General features: G+C 41.2%; 2 protein-coding genes across 4 annotated transcripts in view; one reads left to right on the top strand and one right to left on the bottom strand.

The window, feature by feature from the left end:
• The first annotated feature begins 9,557 nt into the window (after positions 1-9,557).
• On the top strand, positions 9,558-13,571 carry LOC139977326 (uncharacterized). Its single transcript, XM_071986612.1, has 2 exons — positions 9,558-12,423; positions 13,246-13,571. Exons 1-2 carry the CDS (start codon positions 9,558-9,560, stop codon positions 13,569-13,571), a joined length of 3,192 nt encoding a protein of 1,063 aa, XP_071842713.1.
• A 2,081-nt stretch (positions 13,572-15,652) lies between these two features.
• Positions 15,653-22,371, bottom strand: part of LOC139977097 (DNA polymerase epsilon catalytic subunit A-like) — a 44,570-nt gene continuing 37,851 nt past the window's right edge. For 2 of the 3 annotated variants that reach the window (XM_071986143.1, XM_071986142.1), the window contains exons 43-48: positions 21,968-22,161; positions 21,253-21,391; positions 20,035-20,249; positions 19,465-19,597; positions 17,946-18,055; positions 15,653-17,265 (exon numbers count right to left, since the gene is read on the bottom strand). In XM_071986143.1, the coding sequence (XP_071842244.1) occupies positions 17,193-17,265; positions 17,946-18,055; positions 19,465-19,597; positions 20,035-20,249; positions 21,253-21,391; positions 21,968-22,161 (864 nt within the window). In that variant the 3' untranslated portion in view covers positions 15,653-17,192. Of the gene's footprint in view, positions 17,266-17,945; positions 18,056-19,464; positions 19,598-19,693; positions 19,779-20,034; positions 20,250-21,252; positions 21,392-21,967; positions 22,162-22,371 lie in introns of those variants that run through there. The other variant, XM_071986144.1, reaches the window with a different exon arrangement.

Raw genomic sequence — 22,371 nt, forward strand, 5'->3', positions numbered from 1 at the left:
GCGCCAAGCCATCGCGCCACTGTATGGACTGAGATATTAGGTGGATTAACTAATACTTACAGCTCAACGCGTACGCACGAGCTGCAAAAGATGGACGATAGACGTCATCACCGGGGTTCGAACCACGGATGCAAAAGAGAGTCTCGATCATCAGCTCGTACAGTGCGCCAAGCCATCGCGCCACTGTATGGACTGAGATATTAGGTGGATTAACTAATACTTACAGCTCAACGCGTACGCACGAGCTGCAAAAGATGGACGATAGACGTCATCACCGGGGTTCGAACCATGGATGCAAAAGAGAGTCTCGATCATCAGCTCGTACAGTGCGCCAAGCCATCGCGCCACTGTATGGACTGAGATATTAGGTGGATTAACTAATACTTACAGCTCAACGCGTACGCACGAGCTGTAAAAGATCGACGATAGACGTCACCGGGGTTCGAACCACGGATGCAAAAGAGAGTCTCGATCATCAACTCGTACAGTGCGCCAAGCCATCGCGCCACTGTATGGACTGAGATATTAGGTGGATTAACTAATACTTACAGCTCCCCGTGTAGGCACGAGCTGTAAAAGATCGACGATAGACGTCACCGGGGTTCGAACCACGGATGCAAAAGAGAGTCTCGATCATCAGCTCGTACAGTGCGCCAAGCCATCGCGCCACTGTATGGACTGAGATATTAGGTGGCTTAACTAATACTTACAGCTCCCCGTGTAGGCACGAGCTGTAAAAGATCGGCAAAAGACGTCATCACCGGGGTTCGAACCACGGATGCAAAAGAGAGTCTCGATCATCAGCTCGTACAGTGCGCCAAGCCATCGCGCCACTGTATGGACTGAGATATTAGGTGGATTAACTAATACTTACAGCTCCCCGCGTAGGCACGAGCTGTAAAAGATCGGCAATAGACATCACCGGGGTTCGAACCACGGATGCAAAAGAGAGTCTCGATCATCAGCTCGTACAGTGCGCCAAGCCATCGCGCCACTGTATGGACTGAGATATTAGGTGGATTAACTAATACTTACAGCTCCCCGTGTAGGCACGAGCTGTAAAAGATCGGCAAAAGACGTCATCACCGGGGTTCGAACCACGGATGCAAAAGAGAGTCTCGATCATCAACTCGTACAGTGCGCCAAGCCATCGCGCCACTGTATGGACTGAGATATTAGGTGGATTAACTAATACTTACAGCTCAACGCGTACGCAGGAGCTGCAAAAGATGGACGATAGACGTCATCACCGGGGTTCGAACCACGGATGCAAAAGAGAGTCTCGATCATCAGCTCGTACAGTGCGCCAAGCCATCGCATCACTGTATGGACTGAGATATTAGGTGGATTAACTAATACTTACAGCTCCCCGCGAAGGCACGAGCTGTGAAAGATCGACGATAGACGTCACCGGGGTTCGAACCACGGATGCAAAAGAGAGTCTCGATCATCAGCTCGTACAGTGCGCCAAGCCATCGCGCCACTGTATGGACTGAGATATTAGGTGGATTAACTAATACTTACAGCTCCCCGTGTAGGCACGAGCTGTAAAGGATCGGCAAAAGACGTCATCACCGGGGTTCGAAACACGGATGCAAAAGAGAGTCTCGATCATCAGCTCGTACAGTGCGCCAAGCCATCGCGCCACTGTATGGACTGAGATATTAGGTGGATTAACTAATACTTACAGCTCCCCGTGTAGGCTCGAGCTGTAAAAGATCGGCAAAAGACGTCATCACCGGGGTTCGAACCACGGATGCAAAAGAGAGTCTCGATCATCAGCTCGTACAGTGCGCCAAGCCATCGCGCCACTGTATGGACTGAGATATTAGGTGGATTAACTATTACTTACAGCTCCCCTTGTAGGCACGAGCTGTAAAAGATCGGCAAAAGACGTCATCATCGGGGTTCGAACCACGGATGCAAAAGAGAGTCTCGATCATCAGCTCGTACAGTTCCCGAAGCCATCGCGCCACTGTATGGACTGAGATATTAGGTGGATTAACTAATACTTACAGCTCCCCGTGTAGGCACGAGCTGTAAAAGATCGGCAAAAGACGTCATCACCGGGGTTCGATTCACGGATGCAAAAGAGAGTCTCGATCATCAGCTCGTACAGTTCGCCAAGCCATCGCGCCACTGTATGGACTGAGATATTAGGTGGATTAACTAATACTTACAGCTAAACGCGTAGGCACGAGCTGTAAAAGATCGGCAAAAGACGTCATCACCGGGGTTCGAACCACGGATGCAAAAGAGAGTCTCGATCACCAGCTCGCACAGTGCGCCAAGCCATCGCGCCACTGTATGGACTGAGATATTAGGTGGATTAAATAATACTTCAGCTCCCCGTGTAGGCACGAGCTGTAAAAGATCGGCAAAAGACGTCATCACCGGGGTTCGAACCACGGATGCAAAAGAGAGTCTCGATCACCAGCTCGCACAGTGCGCCAAGCCATCGCGCCACTGTATGGACTGAGATATTAGGTGGATTAAATAATACTTCAGCTCCCCGTGTAGGCACGAGCTGTAAAAGATCGGCAAAAGACGTCATCACCGGGGTTCGAACCACGGATGCAAAAGAGAGTCTCGATCATCAGCTCGTAAAGTGCGCCAAGTCATCGCGCCACTGTATGGACTGAGATATTAGGTGGATTAACTAATACTTACAGCTCCCCGTGTAGGCACGAGCTGCAAAAGATCGGCAAAAGACGTCATCACCGGGGTTCGAACCACGGATGCAAAAGAGAGTCTCGATCATCAGCTCGTACAGTGCGCCAAGCCATCGCGCCACTGTATGGACTGAGATATTAGGTGGATTAACTAATACTTACAGCTCAACGCGTACTCACGAGCTGCAAAAGATGGACGATAGACGTCATCACCGGGGTTCGAACCACGGATGCAAAAGAGAGTCTCGATCATCAGCTCGTACAGTGCGCCAAGCCATCGCGCCACTGTATGGACTGAGATATTAGGTGGATTAACTAATACTTACAGCTCCCCGCGTAGGCACGAACTGTAAAAGATCGGCAAAAGACGTCATCACCGGGGTTCGAACCACGGATGCAAAAGAGAGTCTCGATCTTCATCTCGTACAGTGCGCCAAGCCATCGCGCCACTGTATGGACTGAGATATTAGGTGGATTAACTAATACTTACAGCTCCCCGCGTAGGCACGAGCTGTAAAATATCGGCAAAAGACGTCATCACCGGGGTTCGAACCACGGATGCAAAAGACAGTCTCGATCATCAGCTCGTACAGTGCGCCAAGCCATCGCGCCACTGTATGGACTGAGATATTAGGTGGATTAACTAATACTTACAGCTCCCCGCGAAGGCACGAGCTGTAAAAGATCGGTAAAAGACGTCATCACCGGGGTTCGAACCACGGATGCAAAAGAGAGTCTCGATCATCAGCTCGTACAGTGCGCCAAGCCATCGCGCCACTGTATGGACTGAGATATTAGGTGGATTAACTAATACTTACAGCTCAACGCGTACGCACGAGCTGCAAAAGATGGACGATAGACGTCATCACCGTGGTTCGAACCACGGATGCAAAAGAGAGTCTCGATCATCAGCTCGTACAGTGCGCCAAGCCATCGCGCCACTGTATGGACTGAGATATTAGGTGGATTAACTAATACTTACAGCTCAACGCGAACGCACGAGCTGCAAAAGATGGACGATAGACGTCATCACCGGGGTTCGAACCACGGATGCAAAAGAGAGTCTCGATCATCAGCTCGTACAGTGCGCCAAGCCATCGCGCCACTGTATGGACTGAGATATTAGGTGGATTAACTAATACTTACAGCTCAACGCGTACGCACGAGCTGCAAAAGATGGACGATAGACGTCATCACCGGGGTTCGAACCACGGATGCAAAAGAGAGTCTCGATCATCAGCTCGTACAGTGCGCCAAGCCATCGCGCCACTGTATGGACTGAGATATTAGGTGGATTAACTAATACTTACAGCTCAACGCGTACGCACGAGCTGCAAAAGATGGACGATAGACGTCATCACCGGGGTTCGAACCATGGATGCAAAAGAGAGTCTCGATCATCAGCTCGTACAGTGCGCCAAGCCATCGCGCCACTGTATGGACTGAGATATTAGGTGGATTAACTAATACTTACAGCTCAACGCGTACGCACGAGCTGTAAAAGATCGACGATAGACGTCACCGGGGTTCGAACCACGGATGCAAAAGAGAGTCTCGATCATCAACTCGTACAGTGCGCCAAGCCATCGCGCCACTGTATGGACTGAGATATTAGGTGGATTAACTAATACTTACAGCTCCCCGTGTAGGCACGAGCTGTAAAAGATCGACGATAGACGTCACCGGGGTTCGAACCACGGATGCAAAAGAGAGTCTCGATCATCAGCTCGTACAGTGCGCCAAGCCATCGCGCCACTGTATGGACTGAGATATTAGGTGGCTTAACTAATACTTACAGCTCCCCGTGTAGGCACGAGCTGTAAAAGATCGGCAAAAGACGTCATCACCGGGGTTCGAACCACGGATGCAAAAGAGAGTCTCGATCATCAGCTCGTACAGTGCGCCAAGCCATCGCGCCACTGTATGGACTGAGATATTAGGTGGATTAACTAATACTTACAGCTCCCCGCGTAGGCACGAGCTGTAAAAGATCGGCAATAGACATCACCGGGGTTCGAACCACGGATGCAAAAGAGAGTCTCGATCATCAGCTCGTACAGTGCGCCAAGCCATCGCGCCACTGTATGGACTGAGATATTAGGTGGATTAACTAATACTTACAGCTCCCCGTGTAGGCACGAGCTGTAAAAGATCGGCAAAAGACGTCATCACCGGGGTTCGAACCACGGATGCAAAAGAGAGTCTCGATCATCAACTCGTACAGTGCGCCAAGCCATCGCGCCACTGTATGGACTGAGATATTAGGTGGATTAACTAATACTTACAGCTCAACGCGTAGGCACGAGCTGTAAAAGATCGGCAATAGACGTCACCGGGGTTCGAACCACGGATGCAAAAGAGAGTCTCGATCATCAGCTCGTACAGTGCGCCAAGCCATCGCTCCACTGTATGGACTGAGATATTAGGTGGATTAACTAATACTTACAGCTCAACGCGTAGGCACGAGCTGTAAAAGATCGGCAATAGACGTCACCGGGGTTCGAACCACGGATGCAAAAGAGAGTCTCGATCATCAGCTCGTACAGTGCGCCAAGCCATCGCGCCACTGTATGGACTGAGATATTAGGTGGATTAACTAATACTTACAGCTCCCCGTGTAGGCACGAGCTGTAAAAGATCGACGATAGACGTCATCACCGGGGTTCGAACCACGGATGCAAAAGAGAGTCTCGATCATCAGCTCGTACAGTGCGCCAAGCCATCGCGCCACTGTATGGACTGAGAGATTAGGTGGATTAACTAATACTTACAGCTCCCCGCGTAGGCACGAGCTGTAAAAGATCGGCAAAAGACGTCATCACCGGGGTTCGAACCACGGATGCAAAAGAGAGTCTCGATCATCAGCTCGTACAGTGCGCCAAGCCATCGCGCCACTGTATGGACTGAGAGATTAGGTGGATTAACTAATACTTACAGCTCCCCGCGTAGGCACGAGCTGTAAAAGATCGGCAAAAGACGTCATCACCGGGGTTCGAACCACGGATGCAAAAGAGAGTCTCGATCATCAGCTCGTACAGTGCGCCAAGCCATCGCGCCACTGTACGGACTGAGATATTAGGTGGATTAACTAATACTTACAGCTCCCCGCGTAGGCACGAGCTGTAAAAGATCGGCAAAAGACGTCATCACCGGGGTTCGAACCACGGATGCAAAAGAGAGTCTCGATCATCAGCTCGTACAGTGCGCCAAGCCATCGCGCCACTGTATGGACTGAGATATTAGGTGGATTAACTAATACTTACAGCTCCCCGTGTAGGCACGAGCTGTAAAAGATCGACGATAGACGTCATCATCGGGGTTCGAACCACGGATGCAAAAGAGAGTCTCGATCATCAACTCGTACAGTGCGCCAAGCCATCGCGCCACTGTATGGACTGAGATATTAGGTGGATTAACTAATACTTACAGCTCCCCGTGTAGGCACGAGCTGTAAAAGATCGACGATAGACGTCACCGGGGTTCGAACCACGGATGCAAAAGAGAGTCTCGATCATCAGCTCGTACAGTGCGCCAAGCCATCGCGCCACTGTATGGACTGAGATATTAGGTGGATTAACTAATACTTACAGCTCCCCGTGTAGGCACGAGCTGTAAAAGATCGACGATAGACGTCATCATCGGGGTTCGAACCACGGATGCAAAAGAGAGTCTCGATCATCAACTCGTACAGTGCGCCAAGCCATCGCGCCACTGTATGGACTGAGATATTAGGTGGATTAACTAATACTTACAGCTCCCCGTGTAGGCACGAGCTGTAAAAGATCGACGATAGACGTCACCGGGGTTCGAACCACGGATGCAAAAGAGAGTCTCGATCATCAGCTCGTACAGTGCGCCAAGCCATCGCGCCACTGTATGGACTGAGATATTAGGTGGATTAACTAATACTTACAGCTCCCCGTGTAGGCACGAGCTGTAAAAGATCGGCAAAAGACGTCATCATCGGGGTTCGAACCACGGATGCAAAAGAGAGTCTCGATCATCAGCTCGTACAGTGCGCCAAGTCATCGCGCCACTGTATGGACTGAGATATTAGGTGGATTAACTAATACTTACAGCTCCCAGTGTAGGCACGAGCTGTAAAAGATCGGCAAAAGACGTCATCACCGGGGTTCGAACCACGGATGCAAAAGAGAGTCTCGATCATCAGCTCGTACAGTGCGCCAAGCCATCGCGCCACTGTATGGACTGAGATATTAGGTGGATTAACTAATACTTACAGCTCCCCGTGTAGGCACGAGCTGTAAAAGATCGGCAATAGACGTCACCGGGGTTCGAACCACGGATGCAAAAGACAGTCTCGATCATCAGCTCGTACAGTGCGCCAAGCCATCGCGCCACTGTATGGACTGAGATATTAGGTGGATTAACTAATACTTACAGCTCCCCGCGTAGGCACGAGCTGTAAAAGATCGGCAAAAGACGTCATCACCGGGGTTCGAACCACGGATGCAAAAGACAGTCTCGATCATCAGCTCGTACAGTGCGCCAAGCCATCGCGCCACTGTATGGACTGAGATATTAGGTGGATTAACTAATACTTACAGCTCAACGCGTACGCACGAGCTGTAAAAGATCGGCAAAAGACGTCATCACCGGGGTTCGAACCACGGATGCAAAAGAGAGTCTCGATCATCAGCTCGTACAGTGCGCCAAGCCATCGCGCCACTGTATGGACTGAGATGTAGTAATAAATATTACGTACGTATGTGCGTCCTCTCTAGGTCTTCCTAATTATCAGACAGCCTGCTAAATACTTACATCGTGTGACTTACTTGAAAATATGCTTCGTGTAACATTAACGGTGACTCCAACCAGTACAACAATAGAGGGCGCAACTCCATTACAAGAGTCAATTGTCAGTTAAAAGCACATTCCTCTTCGTTCTTTATGGTATGAGCCATCAACTGTTGTACATTTACAAATGCACCAAATGACTGAACCACAGATATTTTTATGTTATGTGAACCACATAACATTAAAAGGACATTTTTCAATCGCTTTTCTGGGGAATATGAAGCTATTTTATTGACGTCAAACAACGTCAGAGTGCATCAAATAAGAGACTGTCCACATTAATGTCAGTTCTCCAACCATATTTAAAACTAAAAATACGAACATTTAACTTGCCCCAGCTTATAATCTACAATTGCTATATGTTTTATGACTTAAATTACAATGAAAATTGATTGCGAACGTTATTAGTTTATGGAAAAACATACATGACTTGCAGAGGATACTGTGAACTTCCCTGTGCTATACATAACACATCCCCACCAAATTAATCCCATAGCTAATTTTAGCTATTTTAGAAGTTCCATTAAATTATAGCAGAGAAAGAAAAGCAACACTTCTATGCAACGAATGGTTAATTTGACCGCTTAACGAAAATGACGTTTGCTCCTTATTCCACGTCTGTTATTAATGCTACTTCTTGTTGGTCTCTTTTTTTTTGTACTCTTTTTTGTACTCTTTTTTTTTGTACTCTACCCACGTTTTGTTTTCTATCCCGTCAAAAAGCTCAATGTTTGCCATGAATAAGGTGACGCTGTTACCTTTATATAACGCCTGCTCTTAGTGACTGTTTCTATTGTACTGAGTTCTCAAACAGGAACCAGGATTATGGGAACTTTATAAGAAAAGTCACCAGGTAAGAACCTGGGAACGTAAAACCAAACAATCGAACGACTGATCCACTCTCAACGCCAGTCCCCTTGCATCGAGACTGTGACTGTGTGATCATCGTCAGTGTGTATCACAATTCCCGTAGAAGGGGGAAAATAATACAAAACATGATCTTAGCAAAAAGGCCGAGAAGTCTTTTTACATATACGGTTCTGATGAGATTAGAGTAAGACCGACTTTTGTATCTGTATTTCTGTCTGTCCTTCGGCTCCGATCATTAATGGTAGTGAACATTGTGAACAAAGACTAATGTGTAGTGACTGTGATGTGATGTTACATAACTTTATGTAAAACTGTTACGTGTACATGTTATGCGAGTAGACCAATTGGAAGTGTCCAACCAGTGATATATAAGCAGTACACGAGGCGTGTGCCTCCACTTCACTTTCCTACTTTCTGTCTCTAAGTTGTGTATCCGTTCTCGTTACATTTATGTTATTCATTGTAAATATATATACGTTGAAGTCAGAGACTTGTTATGTTCTTCTTTAATATGTCCACCCAAGTCAGAAACTTTACATGGTGGCAACGATAGGATTTAACACCAGCCCGGATTAAGAAGTCCTACGTTCCGTTCGCTCCGTTCAATTCATTAAATGCTCTCGACATGCAATACCCTCATTGTTATACATAGCAAGAAAAGTATGCAAGCAACGAACTGAAAATACGTAGTTATACTAGTAGTAGCACACAACGTACATACCGGACAACTCAAATTCCTTGAGGCTGACGTACCGCTACAAGTACAAAGATTTAGACGAATACTGATGTCGTGGAAAAATACTGATGTCGTGGAAGAATACTGATGTCGTGGAAGATTATACTGATGTAGTGGAAGATTGTACTGATGTCGTGGAAGATATATACTGATGTTGTGAAAGATGCACCTGACACAGTGACGATATCCCAAGATGTCTAAAAGTAGAATTTGAGCAGATGATACTACTAACACCTGGAAGCTCCTGGAAACCAATCCCCACAGTGTATGCTGCATATGAGGACGAAGCTACGAAGCCTAGCCTACTGTATAACATTGGACGATTCGGAGTATATACTCCTAACTGTTATTTTCAAACAAACTGATGCAGTAATTATCATGTCATAATTTAAATGTATCAGGTTGGTGAGTTACTAATTATTTACGTATTCGTAAGCTGTTGCGTCTTGCGACCATACAATATGGGCGAATTATCTGGCATCACGCCACCCGTATTTGATTGGAGATCACATGATTTACCATATGCATTTCAAAATTTTCAGAGTTACTGTAAATTGATATTCACAGGCCCTCTGGCATCAAAATCACCAAAAGAGCAAGTAACATACCTACTGTTGTGGATGGGACAAGAAGGCATTAGTATTTATCAAACATGGGAATTGGATGTGAACACTAAAGAAAATCCAGAAGAAATTTTCAAACGTTTCAAAAAACACTTTGAACCCAAGACAAACTATCGCCTGGCGCGATACAAATTACAAAAATTAAGGCAAAACCACTCGGAAAACGTGGATGAATTTATAACACGATGCAAAATACAGGCAGACAAATGCAAATTTGATCTTGCAGAGTCGAAAGTCAGACTAATTGAGCAACTAATACTGGGGACCCCCCATGAGAGTGTCCAAGAAAAGTTATTAAGCAAAGATGAGAAACTTACTCTAGAAGAGGCATTAGATATTGCCCGTACCTACGAAGCTACTAAGGCACACATGAAAGAGTTTGCATCTGCAACTACTGAATTAGATTTGACTGTTGATTCCCTGCAAAAACAAAGAACAGGGAGCAATCGCAAATGCAACCGGTGTGGTCTAACATACCCCCACAAAGGTAAATGCCCTGCCTTCGGAACTAATTGCAACTACTGTGAGAAACCAAATCATTGGCAATCAGTGTGTAGACTAAAACAAAAAAACGAAACCCATGGCAGGTCATCCAGTATGGTTAGGCCTGAAAGAAATGCTAGATTTAAATCTCAGAGCAGATTGTCAGACATACCTAAACCAAAAGGATATGAAAATGACAACCTAGAAATTGAGCAAATACTATTCAGTTCGATGAAAGTTGACAATCTTAACAATGATAGTAACAGTGAAATTTTTGCAATGCTAAACACATGTGTTAATGACAAAAAAGCAACCTTAAAGGTAAAAGTTGATACTGGGGCAGAGGGAAATGTTCTGCCACTTCGAATTTTCAAACTGATGTACCCTCAGAAGGTTGACAAGTATGGTAAACCTTTCCCAAGTTCCTTGAAACATAGCAATGTGATAATCACAGCCTATAGTGGGAGTAGAATACATCACTATGGTATCCATTGTTTGGATTGTGCATACGAGAATGTAATCATTAGAACTGAATTTTATGTGGTAGACGTAGATGGTCCTGCTATACTTGGTCTAAAGTCATGTCTAAATTTCAAATTGATAACACTTCACTGCGGTGTCGGCCTGAAGTCATTTGATATTCACGATATTGACGATGTTAGAGCAAAATATCCCGACAGGTTCGAAGGTATTGGCAAATTTAAAGGTGATTATCATATCGTAGTTGACAAGTCATTTCCACCTGTTGTTCATGTTCCACGTAGGTGTCCTATCCAAATCAAGGATGATATCAAAAAAGAGCTAGATGATATGGTATCTATGGGTGTAATTGAACCAATCACTGAACCGACAGATTGGGTATCCAGCATAGTTTATTGTCGTAAACCAAATGGTAAATGGAGAGTTTGTCTTGATCCAAAAGATTTAAACAAAGCTATCAAAAGAACTCATTACCATACACCCACCTCTGAAGAGATTACCCATAAGTTAGCCCAAAGCACAGTATTCTCAAAATTAGATGCAAAACATGGATACTGGGCAGTGTCACTGAATGAGGACTCCAGTAGACTCACAACGTTCAACAGTCCTTTTGGTCGTTATTATTTCAAACGATTGCCATTCGGGCTATGTTTAAGCCAGGATATTTTTCAAATGAAAATGAATCAAATTCTAGAGCTCTGTCCTGGCACCATAGGAATTTCAGATGATATTTGTGTATTTGGCAAAACGGAGCAACAACATGACGAAAACTTGATTAGGTTAATGGAGGTTGCTAGAGAGAAAGGCCTCGTGTTTAATCCAGACAAATGCGAAATTAAGCAACCCAGTATTAAATTTTTTGGTCAGATATATGATGCACAAGGTGTACACCCAGACCCAAGTAAGGTCAAAGCCATGAAAGCAATAGAGAAGCCAAACAATGTCAAAGAACTCCAACAATTCTTGGGTATAACTACTTATATGGCACCGTTCATTCCAGACTTGTCCAATCATACCGCCTCCTTGCGGGAATTATTGAAGAAAGATGTAACCTTCAAATGGACGAATGTACATGATCAAAACTTCCAAAAAATCAAAGATCTCATTAGTGAAGAAGTAACATTAGCCTATTTTGACCCAAATAAGGAGTCAGTTATAGAAGTTGACGCTTCATTAAAAGGTGTTGGCTGTGCCCTAATCCAAGACAAAAAACCTGTCTACTTTGCATCCAAGGCTTTCACTGAAACTGAACAAAGGTACGCAAATATAGAGAGAGAAATGTTGGCTGTAGTCTATGCATGCGAACGTTTTCACTCATACGTATATGGAAAGTGTTTTACTGTCGAATCAGATCATAAGCCACTTGAAATGATCAAGTTAAAAAGTCTGGGTGCAGCTCCACCTAGATTACAAAGATTTTTGCTAAGACTACAAAATTACGATGTGACGATTCGTTACAAACCTGGGAAAGATATGTTGCTAGCCGATGCTCTGTCTCGACTGAATCCATTAGAAGGTGAATCTATCGAGAAAGAGCACGTAGTCGTAAATTTTGTCCAATTTTCTGATCAAAACGTAAACGAAATCCAGAGAGGCACAGACTCAGATCTTGAATTAAATGCTCTTAGGGATGTAATCATTCAGGGTTGGCCTGAGAAACGAAAACAGATCCCAAGGTCATTGCAAAAGTATTGGGCTTTTCGTGATGAATTATCGATCGAAAATGGAGTCATCATGAAAGGTGATAGGCTTATAATTCCTCTTAGCTTGCAACCTGATATATTAAACCAGATACATGTTGGTCATCAAGGCATAATCAAATGTCAGCTACGTGCCAAAACGTGTGTGTATTGGAATAATATTAACAAGGATATTGAATCCATGGTTAAACAATGTATAGTATGTCAACAAAATGGCAGATCGTTACCACATGAGCCCTTGGAACAGTATGAAATTCCTACAAGGCCATGGCAAGTGTTAGGGTCAGATTTATTCTTCATTAATGGCATAGAGTATTTACTTGTGGCCGACTATTACTCCAAATTTTTTATTGTCAAGGAAATCTCAAAAGGTCAGTCACAAAGTAGCAACATTATTGAGTTGCTAAAGGAAATGTTTTCAGAATTTGGCATTCCCGAAAAGCTGATAACTGACAATGGAAGTCAGTACTCTAGCCGTATTTTCAAGGCTTTTGCGGATGAATGGCTCTTTGAGCACATTACCTCAAGCCCAAGATATCCCCAGTCAAATGGTTTTATAGAACGTCAGGTTCAAAATGTTAAAAATGCTATTTGTAAAGCAAAACAAACAAAATCAGATGTTCACCTAGCCTTACTTGCACTCAGATGTACTCCAATAGATGCAAAATTGCCATCTCCTGCTGAACTTGTAAATGGTCGAAAGTACAGGTCAAATTTGCTCACAAGAATAAGTAACAAATCTCCTGACAGAGACGAAGTTGTAAATCGTTTGCAAGAAAGGCAGGATAAGCAAAAGTATTATCATGATAGAAATGCTAAGATGTTGAATCCCTTAAGCCCAGGGCAAAATGTTTATTTTCAAGACCAGGATAAAGACAAATGGTATCCAGGTAAAGTGGTAAATCAAAGGCCCGAACCAAGATCTTATGAAATTGAAACCCCATCAAGAGGTGTACTTAGAAGAAATCGTAGATATATTAAAGAAGGGGAGAGAAAGGTCACATTCAGAGAACCTGATGTTAGTGGACATACATCAGATGATCAAGGGGTTCCAATAGAGTCACCAAGATCTCTACTTTCAGATGATACTACTCCAAGTACCCAAGACCCTGAAAGCGGAGATGGGGCTGAATACTATTATACACGTTCAGGACGTAGAGTGAATCCAAGAAATGTATTAGATTTATGAATACGTTCACAAGGTGGAAGTTGTTTATTAAGCCCTAAGTTTTTAATAAGTGTCCTTAAGTGAAAAAGAGGGATGTGATGTGATGTTACATAACTTTATGTAAAACTGTTACGTGTACATGTTATGCGAGTAGACCAATTGGAAGTGTCCAACCAGTGATATATAAGCAGTACACGAGGCGTGTGCCTCCACTTCACTTTCCTACTTTCTGTCTCTAAGTTGTGTATCCGTTCTCGTTACATTTATGTTATTCATTGTAAATATATATACGTTGAAGTCAGAGACTTGTTATGTTCTTCTTTAATATGTCCACCCAAGTCAGAAACTTTACAGTGACCAGGTTTTACATTCCTTACACTCGCCAGACAACCCTCATTTACATCATGGAAAGTTATCTTGCATTCCTATTGTTACTATTTATTTGAGTAGGCGCTAGTTTATAGTATATATTTGTGTGGTATTGTAGCCAGAAAATCTCTTCTCGATACATGGTTAGTTGAACAGAGTAAACAGTAAACATGTTTGTCTGGTTCATGTTAGTTTAGCATTTTTTCCCTTTCATTCTAGGTACATGTCAAGTAAGGACATGTACTATTTATTGTGTTATCAGATGTTTTCTGTCATCGTTTATTACATAGCTAATGCAGGTCCCATCAAACGATAGTCACAAGTTAGGGAACGATATTAACTCTACCTGTCTCTACCGTTCAACTGCGATATACACGGCATTTTCCTGACCCGTTACTTCTATTACATACATAGTATATATAACGAACGTACCATGCAAGTATAGCTTCTTAGAAGTTATTTACAATTTATAAGAGATCTACTAGCTTCCGCACGTTCCCTTAACGTAATGAAACATAGAACATACATTTACATACATATCTTCCCAAGGCCGTCTTACCCAACACCAGACCTTCTTTCAAGTTTAGTTTAGTTTAGTAGAAAACGTTTAGTTTAGTAGAAAACGTAATGAAAAATAGAACATAGGCCTACATTTACATACATATCTTCCCAAGGCCGTCTTACCCAACACCAGACCTTCTTTCAAGTTCATAGCTTTTTCAATAAGGATCGACAATATATCTTTATAATATTAGCTCTGTATTCCTTAAAACTACCTAGATTACAATGCCAGTAACATGCATATGATAACTGGTTTTTGCTAATCTTGTGTTTGAAAAGTATTGCAATTCTCTGAAATATAAATACAAATTGCTTCGATCTTAACATAAAAAGAAAGCAATACTATTAGTGAATTATTGGGAGATGAATTCTGTGTTTCTGAATGCAGAATCTAGGCTACATATCAAAACTTTCATTAATTTACTCCTTGCCTAAAACGAAAATAAAAGTAGTTTTTATGTGATGAGATAGTTTCCTTGAATAATTGCATTTGTGTGTGTGCTATGTAATCCTTTAAATCCACAACGTACTCTTAGATCCCAGTAGATTTGTAAAGTTAGCTGTATTGACAATAAAGTGAAACTGCGCCATCCACAAAGAGAAAACACATATGTAACGTTGTACGTAACTACTAAATTGTGAACTAAAATCTATAAAAAAAATTAAAAAAAATTAACTTCTTTCCTAGTCTTCTAGCAAAACACAAACTCAAAATTCTCTTTTCTTTACGCCGGTTCAATTTCGATGAAATCCATGAACGCTGTTATGTTTACAGTTATTTTATATTTAAGTTTATGTCTATTATTATATCTAAGTTATTGTATGTAATGGAAATGTGATTTTGGAAATGACAAATGTAATTTTCAACACTGTTCAAACAGAGAAAGTCAAGTTTCAGATCTGTGGCACGATGACTTCACACATTTACAAAATGTCAGCTCCAAGACAAAACTTTTAATCTAGAATATTTCCCGACCGAAGCAAGATTTTTCTAAGCTGTTTGGGGAAGTTGTTCTTCACAAAGATCTCTGACATATTAAGATAAATATGACGATTGGAATAAACCTTGCATTCCTCGTTAATAATCAAATTACTTGCTCATTAGTCATGCATACTACATGGTTTATATTAGACAAAAGACAGGAATGAAAGTAAAACAAGTGCAATAAATATAATATGCAGATTAAAACATTTTCTTTATTTTCGTCCCATTGTTAGTATATATATACAAAATCTTATCTAGACAACACACACATGTAATAAGTATATGTATAACTGGTAAACTATGAAAACAAGCCATTCAAAACAATATTGTTTTCAGAAACATTTATCAAAAACGTTTAATTTAAGACACTAAAAATGAAAAAAATTGAGGTAAGCTCACGGAAGAAAGAAAAAGAAAAGTTTTTATCATTGCTTAATAAATTCTATTTTACACGTTTATTCAAAGAGATATTTAATAGAAGATACAAAATTTATCTTTTCCTTACAAGTTGCTATACCACTGAAAATACGACAATTTTATTTTAGTTTTATGCTCTTTTTGGATCTTGTAATTCATAGGGAAAAAAATTGGATTATTTTGTGTTTCCAAACTTTTAACTCCCTTTATTGACCATTTCATCAGAATTACACATGGATTGTGTAGTTGTTCTTTCAAGGCCCTCTTTATTGTCCATTAAATTTAAGATAATGATTCCTACAAGATTTAAAGAAACAATTTCATTTCTCAGAAGGTAGAAAAAAAATAATGAAAACCAAAATCAAAAAAAAAAATAACAATTGGTATTTGTATATTAATTAGCATATCTTCAGAATAACTCATCTGAATATGGTTGAGTTAATTTCTGGTCCAAGATAAAGTATTGTCTAACATCATCATGTTGTAATGTGTGCAAACATGGGCATACAATTGGCTATTGCATATTCATGAGAATATCATTTGCCTTGCCCAATTATCTACACGCTCATTAGGAAATATCCCTACTTACAAATGGACTTCTTTGTGAAGGATATGTGCATAGAAAATATGTACCTTTCTTCATGAGAATGCACTTTGTAACAGATATCCCATTACAATTAGGCCTAACTGTGATAAATAGGTGACATGGTATAATTTTCATATTCATGAGGATATTGTCTGCATGACTTATTCTACTTAAAGTTGAATTCACTGTCTTTTAGCATGATCTTGTTGTTTTGATCCTCTGATAAAGGTTGATTCATATCTTGTAACCATGGTACAGTAATATTGTGCAGACATGCAAATGATATAAATATTCATGAGGGCTATGTCCGCCTCCACTAACTCTTCTGTGTAAAATACAGCTCGCTTCTAGGATCACCATCTGTTGGTTGTTAACATTACCATGTTGCAATGTTTGCATGAATATGCAATTAGTTGTTGCATATTCAGTAGATTATCTCTTGCCTCTGTTTACTCAATTGAGGTAATGTTGATTTAAGTTCTTATACCCAAGCTACAGTGTCTTCTAACATTACCATGTTATGTTGCAATGTTTATATGAAATGCAATACGCTGTTGCATATTCAGTAGATTATCTCTTGCCTCTGTTTACTCATCTGAGTAAGGTTGAGTTCAGTTCTAATACCCAAGCTACAGTGTCTTCTTACATCACCATGTTGTAATGTTTACATGAATATGCAATTGGTTGTTGCAGATTCAGCAGGTTATATCAGGCCTCTCTTTATTCATCTGAGTAAGGATGAGTTCATCTCTAATACCCAAGCTACAGTGTCTTCTAACATCACCATCTTGTAATGCCTGTAAGGGTAAAATAATGTAAAGATTTAAATTTAGACTTTGAAGGGAATATTCAAATTGCAGACAACAAAAAGTAAGACATCTTTAAATAGAAATAAATTCCAGACAGTTGTTAGTGAAAACCCCATTTCAATTTCTTGTCCCCTTCCCAAAATATGGATTACTGAAGGTGGTTTGTGATTTTATTACAAATAGATGGTCCTCAAAAGCTTTACATTCTTAGTTTAACCGCATTGATGATTCATACCTGAAATATCATACATCTGCTTAGCTCTTAAATGTTGTCCTTTTTTACTTTGAATGTCATCAAAATGCACCTTTTATTTTAGAAAATTAATTATTTCATTCCTTGGATAAATGATGTAAGTATTACAATGAAAGGGAATACTAACTATTATCAGCTGATTGGCTATACATGAAATCATTTCACTCACTCTACTGTTGCCAGATGCATTAATAACATATGTTAGGAAGATCCGCTTTTGACCTATTAATGGTGGACAATTATCAAACGAGGACCATTGGCCAGCAGAATATTCAGACATACAAGCCATTCGACTTACAATACTTGTTGGTTAGGGATCAAATATGTCTTCTAGAAAGTCTCAAATCTTATACTTTTAAGAAATGATTGAAGAAACAAACATTTTAACCATAAAATGTTACAAATTTTGACTCACTGTGCTAAGTTCTTAAACGTCTTCATTTTGTTCACAAAGACCTTTGGTGACAACGTGGTCTCAAAGTTTCCAGCACAGTCACAATAGCGTGTCATGTTTGGCATCTTGACCTGAGGTAAAGGTAAAGATTATAAAAATAACAGAGATAAATAAATTTTTTCTAAAGTCATTGGTGTGTGCTTACGGCCACACCAATAGTTTTAATATCCTTTGAAGAAGGATACACACTGACCATCTGAACATGTCTGTTACATTGGGATACTATGCATTGCATGAATTTTCATAAGTTAATTGTAAACAATCCCAGCATGCACCACTGCATCTGTAATTCTGGAATGAGAAGACACACCCTGTGATTTATAAGAGTACAGATGTGTTACTGCCTGCTCACAGTGTCTGTGGGTAGGCCTCGTCCCTTACAGCCTACCATGTGTGCGTATATTCGATTTACCTATTTTTTACATACACACCTGACTCAACTGAGGTGCCGTGACCTAGATTCATGGTCTAAAAACTGTCAATACATCCTAAATGCGTGATGAGAGCACACTGGATGACTGTGTCTGTTAACGACAGGTACGCATGCAGAATGATCTGCCCTGTGGTTGGGTGAATTTGTTAAAAGTGCGCATTTGCAGTGATGAACCACCACATACAGAACGACTGGTAACTAACTGCCAGTTGTGAGAACCCTACTGAAGCTGTCATGACTTAAAACTTGCTCAATCTGTATTGAGTGGGAATGGGAGGGGGCTAAGAAGTGGAAGAAGGGAATGTGCCTCTCCCCTATTAGAAATTCCTGTAAAATGGAGGGTGCTAAGATGCACAATGGTGCCATATTTTGTAATTTTTGAAACGACATTGACATTTTTTTTGGCATTTAGGGTTGTACTCCAAATACATGTAATATATTTACGTATCAGACTCTAGGAATTTTGAAATATTCTGCCTGCCAGTGGAGGAGGGGGGTGGGGGAATGGCTGAGCCCATCAGATGGTTTCAAAGCCCTCCAGAAGTATACATGGTTGTTATCTCTGGTAAGCTGTAGGCATACTGACCGACTTTTCACAATTTTCCATGTTAAGAAGGGAAGTCTAGTCAGGTCATGTTCGGTTGAATATTGTAAGAAAATTTTCATCATTACCACCTTTCAAGCGCTTGTTGTATTCCAAGTTTAGTGATACGCTCTCCTAACACATCGGATCTTTCAGAAGATTTAGCCATGATATTCCATTCCATTCCATGATAGCCATGATATTCCATAAAAAGATATTCCATTCCTTTAGCAGACAATTCAAGTCCACATCATGTCAGTTTCAGCTAGTTTCCTTAAGGTTCAATTTTTTGTTTTAACTTTGTGTATCTCCCTATGGAACAATGAATGCCTTATAGTTTATTGGTTAATCTGACCAAGGTATTTTTTACCACACGCGAATCAGAGCAGTCCGTGGCTTCCATTTCTTGCTGTCAAAATACATCCAGCATTACAAAGAAAACTGATAAATAAATGTTAACTTACCTGGTGACATTTTGAACAGACTACATCCTGTAGAGTAAATGCCATTGAAGCGCGATTAACTGCTTCTATCAGTGCGCCCTCTATCAGATCCACATCGTATTCGCTGTTGCATTGTTCGCACTGCCAGAGGGCACTGTTGACCAAGAAATAAAAATGTCAACAACAATGTCAGAAGTGGTGTATAAACTTGATAATAGACTAAGAAAGTTAATTTCTCAACAGCTTCTGGTTTTCTATATGATACTTAATTCAACTTTATACACCATGTAACAACATCGTATTTACTGTTGCATTGTTCGCACTGCCAGAGGGCACTGCAGACCAAGAAATATAGATGTCAACAACATTGTTAAAAGAGGTGTATAAACTTAATAATATACTGGGAAAGTTAGTTTCAAAACAGCTTCTAGCTTTCTATTTGATACTTAAGTTAACTTGTCACTACACAGAAGCACAATTCAAGAAGCATACAAAAGCAGGGTGTATATATTAGGATCTTAACAAGATGACCATTACTGTATTGGCTGGGTTTGCCATCATGTAATTCACTGTCCAGCCTACAGAACTTACACTGTGCCTCCCTCATGGTCCAAGAGGGGATCACGGCAGAGGTCCAGATCTCGACAATGGTTGCAGACTTTGCAGATGATCTCGGGAAGTACGTACGTCAAACACGGATCCGTCCAATCGGACTCGTCCGCAAATTCACCGACGTTGATCAGTTTTAGCAGATTACGTTTCAGTTTTGAGACTTGGATGGTAACATTTGGATCGAGAGATAAAACCTGGTGAAAGGAAATTGTACGACATTTAACATGTGTTGCTACAGGTAAAGAACAACTGTGGAACAGCAGACCACAGAGATTTTTAAGCTAATGACCTGAGAGCACCATTAGGATTAAGCCAAAATGCAACAGCCCCACCACCTATCAGAGTCGATGCTCAGAATGAAAGAAAGCTAGCTTTGGCTAAAAGGACTGTCTTCAGGAATCTCTGAAGACTTGTAAGCCTATGATCTGGGAGCTCCATGAGGATTGGGACAAAACGAAACAGCCCCACCACCTGTCAGAATTAATGCTCAGAATGCAAGAAAGCTACCTTTGGCTAAAGGACTGTCTTCAGGAATCTCTGAAGACTGTTAAGCCTATGATCTGGGAGCTCTATGAGGATTGGGACAAAATGCAACAGCCCCACCACCTGTCAGAATTAATGCTCAGAATGAAAGAAAGCTAGCTTTGGCTAAATGACTGTCTTCAGGAATCTCTGAAGACTGTTGCAATATTTTTTCATCCTTTGGAAAACTCCAGAGACTCAAAGAAAATGCTTTGCAACACATTTTGAGCCACAACCCATAGATTTTGGACCGCCGGCTTAATCAATTATTCTCTCTAAATCATGCAGAACTATCAGATGATACTAACGAGGATAAAACAATGGATCAACTAATAAGATATCCAAAGAACAAAGAGTGAACTCAGCAAAATCTTTTGTAGTTTAGTAAGGACACATTTCAATTAAAAACACAAAATTCAAAATATTGAAATTTTGACATTGAAAGTCAATTTTCAAGACTTAATGTCAAATTGTCAAGATTAACAGTAACGTTCCCGTCTAAGTGTTGAGATAAAATGCCAAACCTTTGTTACTAAAACTTGTAATGCAGTTTCAGCATTTTGAGATATTTTCATTAAGTTATCATGTAACAAACCTCCACAGTAAAGAGCATTAAAAACTGTATGCATATTGCCATTAGTTGTTCAACTGGAGTTTGTTCCATGTTATACTTACCTTGCAAATTGCTTTCACAAATTCCAGGCTTGGATTCTTCAAAGGTAAATGCGATCCTGGCAGTTGTGGGAACTCTTCCGCAGCGTTGACTCTAGACCCTCTGTTGCCAGATAGCTTACGCTCAATCTTTTGTGTAATGCTGTAAAATCAATTGACAGTAATCGTATTCTCTATACTGTAATATCCTGCCAGTATTTAATAGAGAACTGCACTAAAGTTCTTTTTTCAAATAAAAGTAATAGTTAGAAAACACCCAATTGGGACAATGTACACTGCATACTGCACTGCTCATGTCTTGCTTCAAAGCACTGGTACTGACAGAATGATCAGCATGAATATTCTGTTTCCATCAGATCAAGGTTAAGGAACTGTTCATACTGTGTATATGAGTGCTCTGAAGCATGATATGACAGGATAGTATAGAGTGGTATTAGCATTAGAATCTGATAAAGGTTCGAAACTGTTCATACTGTCAGTACGAGTGCTTCGAAGCATGATATGATAGGACAGTATACAGTGGTATTAGCATTAGAATCAGATAAAGGTTCAGAACTGTTCATACTGTCAGTACCAGTGCTTTGAAGCATGATATGAGAGAACAGTACAGAGTGGTACTAGCGGTACAAAAACGTCTGAAACCATTTTGAGCAACATACAAACTATCTAAAATGTCAGTCTGTTGTTTTTCATGTATACTTCGGGAGAATGAACTTACGCAAACAACTTCTGGGACAATTCCCCATCGATGAGATTTTGGGCAAAGCTGACTGTATTGGGGGTGCTAGAGGAGTCAGGTTGTGTTGGTTGACTGTTACCACGGCGACGGATTGGTGTGTTGCCAGGCGTCATTCGTTCACTTTCTTCCTGGGCATTTTTGTAGACAGCCAAGATGTAGCCAGCAATAATCATCTGTGAATACAATATTTTAATTTATTTAGTTTTGAAAAGAGGCTTACATCATAACATGAGGTTCCTATCTTCCTTTTTACAATGTTGCATTCATATCTAAAACTTAATCTGGTTTACAACTGATTATCTCACAAGGTAAACAACCTGACAACATCGTAAATCAAAGTAGCAGAAATTAAATTTGACTCACTCATAGTTACTTTATGATCC

The sequence above is a fragment of the Apostichopus japonicus genome, chromosome 12, assembly GCF_037975245.1.
Source record: "Apostichopus japonicus isolate 1M-3 chromosome 12, ASM3797524v1, whole genome shotgun sequence".
Classification (NCBI taxonomy): domain Eukaryota; kingdom Metazoa; phylum Echinodermata; class Holothuroidea; order Aspidochirotida; family Stichopodidae; genus Apostichopus; species Apostichopus japonicus.

Excerpts from the sequence above, each read along its gene's own strand:
- LOC139977326 (XM_071986612.1), top strand. The coding sequence starts at position 9,558 with ATGGGCGAATTATCTGGCATCACGCCACCCGTATTTGATTGGAGATCA. Across the intron at positions 12,424-13,245 it reads AAATGGAGTCATCATGAAAG|ACCAGGATAAAGACAAATGG; the intron begins GTGATAGGCTTA and ends TTTATTTTCAAG.